Below are 13037 nucleotides of genomic sequence, written 5' to 3'. Positions count from 1 at the left end.
GTATGACATAAGCTTTCGGAGACAACAGTCTCCTTCATCAGATCATGGATGTAAAAAATAGATCAGATGTACTTGCAGAATGGACAAAGAAGCAAAGGCCAAATGCATCGTGGGTAATGGACAATGCCTAAAGGAGGTGTCAATGTGAAACAAAGAGTTTGAGCAAAGGTGTAAAAACACTGTTGAATGAGGACAATGGTTGGAACAACTGGGGCAAAATACAGCCAAAATAGTTATTTGTAATGTGTTAAAAATCCGTAATCTCGATTGAGTCCTTCTTTGACACAGTCGAAATATTGTATAATTTTGAGTTCTTCAGTCTCTCTGCGGATGGTGCTTTTACTACGAATCTTTCTAAGTACAGCCACACGGAAATCATACTTGAAGAGCGTTCTTTCAATAATGTTTAAAAGGACATACCGGGTATTTTAAGATTCATTACAAGCATAAGGCGACGAAAGTCGACTTTTGAAAGCAAAATAACATTCAGATCGTCAACGTCGGACTCCAAGTCGACAGAATGATGACTATTAAACAGAACTGTTGCACTGTAGCTCACACCTGGTCAGGTTCTGACGTCACTATTCAGCAACGAAACCTGGGTAGGCGCCACAGAGGAAGAAATAGCAGAAGCTACATATGCAAAGTACTGGCTGGTGGACCATAATGTTATATTTTTATCTCTTGGAATGTATGTCCTAATGACGGTAAGTGTGTCATCTAATCTTGAAATACTCCTTTTCTACATTCTAAATATTATTTTACAATCACTTATTGGGGACAATGATAACAATGACGATGATAATTATTCATTGCATATTATGGGATAGAGTTAATTTTGAGGTAATATGGTATCATTAAGCAAGTTATCAGATCATAAAGCTGGTTCGTCGTGCAGCAAGAAATTGAATGCATTACATTTACACCAGGTTAAGAAAAAGAGGGCGACTGCAGAGAGAGAGAGAGAGAGAGAGAGAGAGAGAGAGAGAGAGAGAGAGAGACTTGTGTCTTCCTTTCCGTCATTTGCTTTTCGTTTGTTTACATGTAGTTTTGGATGACAACAGTGTCGATAACAATGCCGGTAGCGCATGGAATCTTCATGCCTGTCTTTATTGTCGGTGCGGCTTTTGGTCGCTTCGTCGGCGAGGCCATGGCAGCCTGGTTTCCCGAAGGATTCTGGCAAGGCGGTGAGCACGCAACAATAATACCCGGAGGATATGCAGTGGTAGGTAAGTAGATTGTGGTACAATTACACATGCTTCATGACTTGTGGTCGTTCCAGCCGCAATCTCCAAGGAAAAAAGTAACGATTTTGCAATCGATTAATATATATTCTGATATTTTTATGACGTCATGTCGCATTCAAAGTTGTCGTGAGATATCTGCAGATACAGTTTACTATGCCTCTACTGCCCGACTTTCTAACACATAATTCTTAATCAGTATATGTTGTGTTTTGCGTTTTTTGGGACTGTTTAGGTGCAGCTGCTCTATCAGGGGCTGTCACTCATACAGTTTCAACCTCTGTAATCGTAGCTGAAATGACTGGACAGATCACACACATACTTCCGGTAATGGTAAGTGTTTCAATTTTGACAATGCTAATCTCGAACGTCAGAATGGCAAAGTAAGAAGTATGTCTGTCTGTCTGAGGCATGTCTGGGGCATGTTTGTTTGTTTATTTGTATGTGTTTATTTGTGTTTCCAGTTGTCTTCTCAGGGACTGGGAAGGTCGATTCAGAACTGTGGATGTGGCGTATGTAGACAGTCTCCCGAGTCATGTTGATTAAGAAAGATTCGACATAATTCAATATGCCAGTCTGCAGATCGATAGTTTGCTCTCAATGTTGACAAACGGACAGCTGCGCATGATGGCGTGCAAGATTTTTTGTACATAACTACACAGTAATAAAATTCTTCTGGATATTGTTTCGTAAAGATAAAGAATCTAGAATTTTGATCCATGGTTTTCTCAAGCCCTGTTATTAGGTTTTGGCAGCAGCGAGACAGCCAAATGTAACTCCTCGACTCATAAAAATTCATACGCAACCTAAAATTTATCAAAATTATGATAGTCACTTGTAAAGACATATCTGTACTGTGCAATAATAAGATCTATATTATATGAGAGATCTCGATAAAATGGTCGAAGATATAAAGATGAGCGACAAATTATACCAGAACTACATCATTTACTCCATGTGGATGGGGTTAATGGCATTCTCCGCTGGCACTATGGCGGAAATGAGACTGAGAGAAGATTTCATTAAAGTATGACATATTATGAGCTAGTTTGATAAAATCACCGAGAAAAATGTTCAGTGTACGTCTGTGACGTTTATTTGTTTGTTTTCGTTCCTCAGGTGGCTGTGTTGATTGCCAATGCTATCAGCCAGTTATTACAACCCTCGGTTTTCAACAGTATCATACAACTGAAAAAACTGCCATACTTGCCTGACATAGCAGTCGGAGAAGGAAGGTACACAACACTTTCTTTTTAACTTCGAAAGTCACGTCATCCGAAATGTATGATAAACTGAACCAATTCAGCTCAAAAGAAGTTATATCGTCAGTTCATCTGAATATGACACAGAGGTTTACTGATACAAATGTGCGAAATCAAGGAAAGAAGTGTTATGCCGTAAAAGGGTGAAATTAATTATAACACTAGTTATGCCGTAAAAGGGTAAAATTAATCATAACACATTCTGATGTAAAGCGCTGTGTTATTAAATAACTTAAGTTTTTTTTAACTGCAGGACGCATAATATTTTGGCAGAAGACATCATGAATACTAAGCTAGATTACATCGCGTACGAGTTCACTTACATGGATTTGAAGTACGTGCTATCACAGACCTACCATAGGAATTACCCGTTACTGGACAATGACGGTAGGCCACGATTCTCTATTTAACTTAGAATTTGATTGGAAAGTATGCGAGTAAATATCCCGCATTTTAATTAATCTATTACGGAAACCGTAGGATAGACATGAAGTTACGTTTGGCGTGAAGCTGTTAAGTTTCTTTCTGGTGTTGAATTTTGAAACGAAATTAATGTTTTGTCTATAAAAGACAAACTTATGGGTTACCATAACGTTGCACTCTATACGGCCATTATGAAAGCTTCTGGAATTGTCACTGATGTAGGAGAAACCTAAAAACATGGCATGACCAAAAACATTAAAATAAGACTATCTATGGTATGTCCAGGGGAAAAAACTCCAAGCGAATGAAAACAATTGAACATATTTTACATAAAATTCGTAATCCAAAAATTGAGTGATGACACTTTTGTTACAAGACTTTTAAAGCCCCAGTGGCTGTAACTTTTGATGATTCTGTCACTATTTTTGTTTTTAATTTCAAATACACTTACTCTTCTCTATAAGGCGTGCTGAGATACACAGTATTCAGCTTGTCAATTCAGCCTGTACATGTGTAGACTGCATTACTATTGTTGACATGTAACGGTGAATTCTGGTCGGGACTAGAATTCAAATGTAAACAATAACAGTGAATTCTACACGCAGTGTTCGCAAAGTAAGTGTTTTAACATGCCCTGGGAAGTAGAGCAAAAACTCGAATTGACGTTCAAAACAAAAATAGAGAAAAAAATCAGCAAGAGTTCTTGAAGCCACTGGCCCTTTGATGTATTCCATTTCCCGCTGTATGATCTCTTCGACCAGAGAAAAGGACGCTGTACGGAGTCGTGGCTCGTTCAGAGTTGGAGTACTTGGTGGAGCAACACATGGGTAGAGATGCCAGGATAGCAGAAGCCAAGAGAAGATTGGAAGCCGGAACGCTGAGTGTGTACACACCGGCACGTCAACGGGAAGTGAGAGCAGACAGTAAAGATTTGACAGTACACTTTGATGATCAGTCTGAACATGCTGAGGTGGGGCTTAATTTCATCGCTCACCGTATCCAATGCTTGTCCTATATCCTCTCCATTTTAGCAAGTCTACTAAAGACCTCTCCAAGGTGTCAGTGTATGCCACGCTACCCCTATAGCTTACACTGAAATTAGGGAGAGATACTAGACTACATGTTACATAGTAGCCGGTACATATACTTACTACAAATAGACAATCACAATTGACAGTTTTGTAATTGATTCGCTTTGATGTCAGCACCATTTTCAAAATAAGCAGACAGTTATTTTCTCGGGGAAGACCACTTGATTTCTCGAGTGAACTATTGGTATGGCGACATTTTTTCCGTCACTATGACAGCATTTGTTTTCTTTCTATTATCAGTTATACACTCAGTATTTTTCCCTGTGCAGAAGCAATGCAAATCTACCGGAACTATTTTTTTCTTGAAGCAATTACAGGATCAAATTATTTTTCTCCTTCACCTTCCTGACTGATTTTCTTTTCCATAAATCATACACCCAATTAAATCAACAGTTGTCCCAGCATTATGTGGCATATCGTAACTTGTCTATTTTACTTTAATTTAATGGTGTAGTCTCCAACGGGAGACAGCCCAGCAGGCAGTGTTGCCACTTCCGCGGCATCACCGAAACCCGCTCTGAAAAGGACATCTTTTCCAAAGGGTAGGTGTCACTAACTTCTTCTGTCTTTTACTTAAAATAAATCAAAATGAATTATAGAACACTTGTCTTTTAAAACAATTTTGTGTGGAAACAATGATAAACGCTGGGTTTAAGTGATGATCAAATCTCTACCATTGACGAATGCGTTACTTTTGCAGTGCCTGGATTAGACTGGCAGATCCGTCGCTCGAGGGCGCTCTCCAAGGAGCGTCCTCGAGCGACAGATCTTACAGTCTATGCCTGGATCAGTGTCTGAAAATGAAAATGACTGAATAGTAGCCGGGGAATAGTACAGTAGGATCGATTGTTGTAGAGTACGTAGCCGATATCTGCCATATGGTTGAAGGCGTAATGCTATGTAAATCTGGCGTTAAACTAGTGTTTAGAATAGTTTCCGATATCCTATAGTAATCCTTTTCTTCCGTTTGACTATTTCTCCGTCTCCTCAATCTTCGGCATCTTGCGATGTATATGCACGACAACAGATGAAAGTATACACAGCCTTGGGTCATCTGGAAGAGTAAGTATTACTGGACAGTGGTCTCCATATTGAATTAATAATTAATAAAAGATTAATAAAATTTTTCAAAGTGAACACTTAATCATTCTTCGACTCTACGATATGCCTTTCCGAATATGACATCATCATGACAATGTTGTTTCAATAGTACTTTTATCTTCTCTATAAATCCTCAGACATTTTAGTATATTTTCTCTCCAGAGTGATCACGGCCTCATCGACTTGAATCCAGAAGAGGTCAGTACTTATAGGCATTACCAAATGTCTCCATGACACTATGTATATCAAAGTATGACACTATGTATATATCTATGTATGACAGTAGGTATAAACAAAAGCATGTTCAAATGTGCGTATTATTAAACAAGTGTTTGTTGCACCTTTAAAGATAAAGAGGAGTATTGAAAATCATCATTATATATTGTGCAAATAAGTATAGATAAATGATAAGTAAATAAAAAAAAAACGTTGAAAAGAAGCACGCTGACTCTCTGGTTATATCGATGTATTTCGTTTCGCTCTATGGTTAGACCTTCTTCAGGTACATCTTAAGAGAGTGATAAAATGTACAGGTCTCAGTATGCTTGTATATAAGAAATTAATTTTAATGTATATTTACGTCATATACATCATAAAAGCAGAAAATGACTGAAATTGTGATCAATACGTCTGACTTGATGCGACCTTGAACCTTTGCATAGGAAAAGTTGTAAATTCGTGCCATTGTCGTGTGTTGCGTTAATTTTTCGATGTTCATGCTCACAGCAACTACAGTGGGAAAGCAGCAAATTGAAGTATCGCGTGAACTTTGACCCCTGTATAATCGATGCCGCTCCTTTGTATGTAGTCGAAAAGACGTCCTTGCATAAGGTAAGTGAATTCTTATTATCACCGTGTGTATTAATGTCATAGGGATTTTTATGACGGTGAAAGGTATTATTTTCGCTCATTTCTAATAAATTCAACAAAACAACATCTCAAATTGGGTAAATATGTAGCAATTAGCAATTTTGTTCTCTGTGCTTGTCTTCATTTGTTCTGAGACGTGAAGCTCTGTGTGGCATAGTTTCTTCATTCACCTACCAATTTTGAAGTTAGTGACTTGCATGGTTACCATCTCATTTGATACTTACGTCGGCATACTTAAGGTGTCCGAAAAAGAACGTGGCGATTGATATTATCTTTGTGTTTTGATATGTAACATTCCCATGAATTTTCCTTATTCATCCATGTCAGTTTTATCGTCTACTCGTTTTGTGTTACCGTCATTTTAGATCCACACTCTCTTCAGTTTACTTGGTGTAAGCAAAGCGTATGTGACAAACATGGGTTGTCTGGTCGGTATAGTCGGCCTTGAAGAGGTAAATCTATGCTTTTATTTCGTTTACTTGAGCAGTTTGAGTTTAATGTTTTATAATGACAGTTGTTATAGTGGCAGAACTAGTTGAAGACATGTTTAATATTCATTCACCGAGAAAACACAAAGTGTCACTCCCGCAGTTGTATTATACCTTTTCATCTTTCTTTAGAAAGTCGGTCGAATTTCCGAAGTTCTCATTTAACACGATTGGCACTAATTCAGGAGAATTGGATCTTTATATTTTTCAAATTTCTCAAAAGCATCGGGTGTCCTATAGCTGACTGTTGCAATATTACAACTTACTCATAAAAGCAAGTGCATTGCTGAAAGAGAAAAGCAGATGAGCTTACTTTTGCGGATTAAATCGACATAAGTTCACTATCCAATTACATGGTGTATACCGAATTAGTTCCAATCGTGTTATTTAAGGTATACTACAGTGCACGCCGCGAAAGTGAAAGACTGAAATTTGTGTTTAAACTTTCCTCGGTGAAATTTTCAACAACTTTCTTACCTAGCCATGAATAAAAATCAGGCGTCACCGTGCAAAGTTAGGTACTAGAGAGACAAACTACCTACCGTTTACCAATATTTGAAATTCAAAATGGCTGCCATCTCCGTGTTAAATCCATGGAAGAAAATAATATTTGCGATTTTCGAAAATCGAAGAAGGTGGAAATATTTCTTACTCCTAAAGCTTTCAAATGGGCTCCCACAAGCGGTAGACCAGAAAAGTATTGGAAAAAATTGAGAGTCCGAATATCTGTCCCCAAAAGGCGTTGTGAACAGTTGAGAAACTTTATCCCTATCATGGTACTCTCTTGACAACATGAGGACGTTTTTTTACACTGATACTTGATATCATGTACCTGCCTGATGGAGGAACAACATCCATCATCTAAACTTTGTTCCTGAAAGCGGGAAAGACAGGCGCCCTCTTTATCAGGGTCTGAAGGTAAAACGGTTACATCTGATGAGCCAGTCCCTTCAGAGTACAACCTCTGATAGTCTTTGACTGTGTAACGAACTAAACTTTCTTCCGAACAGGTTCGTCAAGCTATCGAAGGTTCGGGTATCTACGACAGCGACTCTGACGCCGACGATGACATGTTTTACGACACATACGAAAAATACGAAGATGAGTACGCGTGCCATGGTGATAGATTTGCGCATGAGATGACAGAGATGGTGACCCAAGAAAGAAGTTGAGGCACGCATAGTTAGATTTCATTTCTTTTTTCAACTCTCTGTGTAAATACCACAGTCGATCGTGATAGGAACACAAGTAGCTGTCTGTAGTGGCTGAAAGTTGGGTACTTAAATCCATCGCTGAGGGCGTTTTTATTTTCTTTTTTGCCCTATGGAATAACTCCTCATTGAATTCCCCTCCTTCTGAATTATTGAAATACATTTATGATAAATCCTCTAGTAAATTTTCCGGCCCTACAAGTGTTTCAAATTTTGTCCATGTCGTTCCTATTTTTATATGTATTTGTTGCGATTGCTTTTTAAGTTATTGTTTGACGACTTTTTGGTTTCTAAGAGCTTTGCAAGGAGTGTCATTTTAATTAAACATGATGATAATGATGATGATAATGATGATGGTGATGATGATGATGATGGTGGTGATGATGATGATGATGATGATGATGATGATGATGATGGCGATGATGATGATAATGATGATGATGATTATTATTATGAAGATTATGTTTGCAAGTATATAACTAAGTTAAGTTATTTTAACAATGAACTAAGTTGTGTTTCCAATTTTCTTTCCGTCGTGCAATCAACCACTTTACATAAATACAAACTGGCAATGTGCAGCAGCTCGGAACGTTACATCTGATTTGTAGATTGTCATTATTTACAGCAACGAAACTAATGAACCTCAACAATTGGTAGACCAAAATATAAAGTAAAAGTTTCAAAGTCCGGATATCTGTCCGCGATGCACTTTCTACCTAAATGTCGTCTTTGAACTCATATTAGAACTGGATCTGAATTTCCAAAGCACATAAATGTTGTGCGTATTTATTCCAAGTCACTTTGAAGTGTACGTTATGGCAAATGTCATTGTAAATGTCATTGTGTCAATGTTACTGTAAAACATCCCAATCCTATATGACAACGAAGGTTTCTTGTCGGCAGGTTCAAGTGAATGTATCACGTTTGTCACTGGTTAACGAAAATGTGATACAGCTTTGTGAAATTTCGACCACAGCCTACTGATTTGGTCACTCGAACACACAGCCATAATCTAACAAGGTTTGGGTCTTTTGAAGAAGGGGAAGATTTAGTATTTTTCGGTAATATATGATTTGTATCTCATGATTGCTTTAGAAATGTATAAATGTAGACTTCCTGGTTCACGAGACAAGTGCGAGGATGTTCTTTTATCTACGTGGTCACTCTCCAGGAACTCACCGGACGGTATTTAAAACAGGGCATCTTTTGTTACTTTTACCTTGGCAGCGTACAGATACGAAATTTCGCTTTGTTGCATTTTATTGGGGAAATAAACGTTGATTGTTACTACTGTGTTACTCCTTGTACAACCACAAATGATGTCACTTTCTTGCAATAACATCTACTACGTTACACAGGCTTTGGGTAAAAGATAATGGGATGGACAAAGTCATTTCACACCAAAACATGATACAGCTAGGCACTAGACTGTTTTTTTTTCTTGTGAGTTACCATGCTACCTCTATTTCTGTATACTTCTTGACAAATAAGACTTTACATCACCATCAAGTATACAATAGCATCGTTATGTGATACCATAGATTGTGCTCCATAAAGGAGTTTATCCAAGTCAGTGTTCGAAAGATACCGCGTGGTCGTGTAGCGAAATTTCTCACATCTTCTTGTCCTCAAGGCTTACTAGTGTGCTAAATACAATGGAGTAATCCAAATCCAATCAAATAAATTCGATTTTGAGAAATAAATTGGATCGAGATCCTCTCATTTTCTCCAGTATAGACTCAGCTATCTATTTCTACTTGATCTACTTGATAGGAAGTGTGTAGATAAGTATCAACGTATATTGTAAAGTGCAAATGTGTGCATTTTTGTACGTTCGTCTATCTGGAGTGTTGTAAATGTGTGTGAATTTCCAAATAAACGTGTAAATTTCATTAAAATAGTTGTAATTTCATTTTTCAAATATGAAAACTATTTATGAAATGCAGTTGTATAGTGATTCCAGCATGTTTTAGTCCTTCACCTTGGACGTTGTGTAACTATCTGTTAAATCATAAATGTGCACGTTGTGTAATTATCTATAATCATAAGCCTGAGTCTTTACGTCAATAAGTACATTTCATTCGATTGAGAATCCTAGAGGCTATCGATCAATTTACCGTGGCCGTGTTCCCATACACTTGAATCGAATACCTATGTATACAAGATGAAAAAGGTGGATCGCTTATTTTCATCCTGGATTGACGAGATGTCGATATACCTGCTTCTGCGTGGCAATTAAAAATCCGCTTTCTGTCTATGGCTTGTATTCCTATCAGAAGGGTCTAAATGCCAAAAAACGTGTGGCAGATGCCACTCCTGGGTGTCCAACACTCTCTTTTAGAACCCTGACTTTTCAGAGAGAGTGGAGAACATTCATGACTGCTTGCTCCTCATGATAAAATCGGGGCATGCTTTATTTCATGTATGTGGGATTGTATTAGAACATCATTTATTGACTATACTTGCAAACAAACTAACAAACACAGAAACAAACAAACGACGTTCTTTATTGATAAACATTATGCAAATACGACTCTTTATTGATTGCTTCTTTATTGTAAATGGAAATAATCATACATAGACAATAAACAAACAGGCAAAAACAAACAAACAAACAAACAAACAACGGGTCAGAGTTCTCTGTGCAAGGAGGGAGCCATTGTCACAACACTATCTGGATGCTAGCGGATAACTTCATTGCTTTGTTTGTCATGGGTGAACTCACGGTGTTTACATGTAATGTGGGAGAGGCGTGTTGGTGTGCATGCTCTACGACTGGGGTAATCAGGGTTACACATATCTTATGTGACTGCGTTCACCCATGTTTGTCTGCACACAGACAAATACTGACTGTCTATGTTTGTCTGTGGTCTGCACAACACAATACACGATGTATTCTCCGGGGCAGACTGTTTATCTCAGACAACTAGGTCTCTGTTTGTGGAACATGCAGCAGATATTTCAACCATATTCGCTGAATTCCCTAAAATGGCCTCAGTCTACGACCATGCAGGGGACATGGAAAAGCCCAGGCTTTATGGACAGGGAGGAGAAAAGAAAACAATAAATTAAACAAAAAAATTAAACGATGCTTTTAATAAAGTCCCCCTTGTTTATTTCCGAAGATGAGTTATGTGCATCTGTTTCATGAATAACAGCTTGATATAAATGAACTTGTGAACAAACTCAAAGCCACTGTGTGAAATATAACTTTCATCTTAGGCTTGCCCAACTTCACCAAAAATATGCTAGAAAACTGTCACTGCCACTCTGTTTGTAATTAAAAAGATGTTGTAAGACAAACCTGTAAACTTGCCCATGACAGGAAGTTAGCAAGACGGAACATACAAGTACTTGTATGCTAACCACACTTTACCGACTTCAGAGAACGAAAACGTGGAGAACCACGTTTGCTTTCAGGGATATTTCTTTTTACATTAAAACAAGGCTTTTTCCCCAGCTACATTGTTTTTGAAAATCCGGTGATAGCCCCACCGATGTTTGACGTCATTGCGATCAGCGCTATATACTGTATGAATTCTTTATAGACATTCACGATTTCTTATGGGGATAAAGAACCTGTTTAGTCAGCTCTACGATGTTACATGGCCAGTATAATTGACTTTTCAGATCCTCAGATTCAGATCCTTAGATCTCAGATTTCTGATCCTATAACTTCAGAGGCAGATTCGAATTTACAAGCCTTTTACAATACCCGTATTAAGGGACGGACCATTAGATCTTGGGAGGGGGTGGTCAAAAACAGAAAAAAAAATTTTTCAGAGCAGAAAGTTAGGAAAAAAAAATCTTCAAACTAGTTTGCAAAATAAAAAATAAATAAATAAGAAGACAAAGGCGTAAAAAAAAATCTGCAAAAGTCTTTAAAATTTTGAATTTTTTTTAGATTTTACCGACAGTAAGCAACTTTCTGTATTTTTAATACATCCTCCCGGCACATTTTTAATTTTAATTTATACATTTAGAGTGACTGTATCCCTTATACTGGAAGTTGTGATTATCTTATCTTTTCAGGACTTTTGTATTCTGATCACTTGAAAATTATGAAATTATAGAGCCTGTTTTCTACTTGTTTCCTGCGTACAAACCAAGCAGGTACACTAGGTAAAACATTGAAACTAGGTATGGTTGTCAAGACTGAAGTTGTATTTGCTTTTTAAGATCAAGGTAAACAGATGCAGGCCACATCAGTTTCATTTTTTTCACAGCATTTTATTACAATGATGAATGCAAGAATGGGTGAACAAGTAGAAACACGTCAATAATGATAAAACAACATATCAAGTCATTATGTATTATTTTGCTTTTAAAAAGGGTTTCATTCCAACTTTTCCCCACACAGAAACTGGGCAGTTTGGATTATTCATACCTATCTTAATCCTACTGTTCGTAATGTTTATGTCGTAAACACATCTATCGCACACTTTAAATACCTTTCCCGGGTTCTTGAACCCGGTTGGTCAAAATTGGCTGTTCTGGCCCTTTTGATCACCCCTCTTAAAATGCTTGGATAGTTGACTTGGAAAACAATTAACATTAAAAGTTTCATTAGCAATTAAGCCAAACACCGGAGACATCATGAGACAACGAACAATCGCAACAACACCAATTCAAAGAAAAGTCAAATTTGACTCCACGAACAGCAAAATACAAAAACCTGAAAGCTATCTGAAGCTGCTAAACTCGCACTTCTAGAGATACCCTTTCAAACAAGGAAACAAAACATGTCGCGTGCCCAAAGAATCGCGATAAACCAGCTTGCAAACAGTAGACCAATTACCATAAAAACCCTTCGACAAGGGTTGGGTTTTGTCTTTGTCAACACAAAAGATTACGTACACGAATGCGAAAGGCAATTACGCAACACTAAGTATTATACACAACTAGCCAGTGACGACACAGAACAAACAGTAAACAAAGTACACGAACTATTAAACAAAATGTACGAGAACAAACACATCGATCATGATACTTGTAAGTATCTTGATCCAGAAAACATAAAATCCGTACCCCGCAGTGGTACTTATTGCCTAAAAATACACAAACCTCGGCAAAATTCTAAAAGACACACTATTCAAAACAAAATTTACTGAAGTAAAGAAACATAGAACAAACAAACTGAACCACCAAACGGACTCACAACGAGACCCAAACATTAATATACTTGCCTCGCTACTCGAAGAGCAAGACCACTAAAATGCATTAAAATAATTTTTCACAAACACAAACTAAGGAAAGAATCTACACTGCGACTGATGAGAAACCACACTCGGGTTTCGAAACGCAAGCGTCAAAGGGCCACTCTATCAACTCTGTAACACAATAGGTC

At 37.6% G+C, this 13037-nt stretch overlaps 1 protein-coding gene across 2 annotated transcripts in view; it reads left to right on the top strand.

The window, feature by feature from the left end:
• The window catches only part of LOC139137445 (chloride channel protein 2-like), a 28749-nt gene extending 19165 nt beyond the window's left edge, over positions 1-9584 (top strand). The window contains exons 11-22 of one of the 2 annotated variants that reach the window (XM_070705550.1): positions 555-707; positions 1049-1229; positions 1480-1577; positions 2364-2479; positions 2760-2893; positions 3691-3899; positions 4475-4562; positions 5048-5082; positions 5284-5319; positions 5848-5952; positions 6357-6443; positions 7490-9584. In XM_070705550.1, the coding sequence (XP_070561651.1) occupies positions 555-707; positions 1049-1229; positions 1480-1577; positions 2364-2479; positions 2760-2893; positions 3691-3899; positions 4475-4562; positions 5048-5082; positions 5284-5319; positions 5848-5952; positions 6357-6443; positions 7490-7651 (1404 nt within the window). In that variant the 3' untranslated portion in view covers positions 7652-9584. The remainder of the gene's footprint in view (positions 1-554; positions 708-1048; positions 1230-1479; positions 1578-2363; positions 2480-2759; positions 2894-3690; positions 3900-4474; positions 4563-5047; positions 5083-5283; positions 5320-5847; positions 5953-6356; positions 6444-7489) is intronic. The other variant, XM_070705549.1, reaches the window with a different exon arrangement.
• The last annotated feature ends 3453 nt before the right edge of the window (positions 9585-13037 follow it).

The sequence above is a fragment of the Ptychodera flava genome, chromosome 7, assembly GCF_041260155.1.
Source record: "Ptychodera flava strain L36383 chromosome 7, AS_Pfla_20210202, whole genome shotgun sequence".
NCBI lineage: Eukaryota > Metazoa > Hemichordata > Enteropneusta > Ptychoderidae > Ptychodera > Ptychodera flava.
Note: the sequence above shows the minus strand (reverse complement) of the source record. Positions and strands in the feature narration are given on the sequence as shown.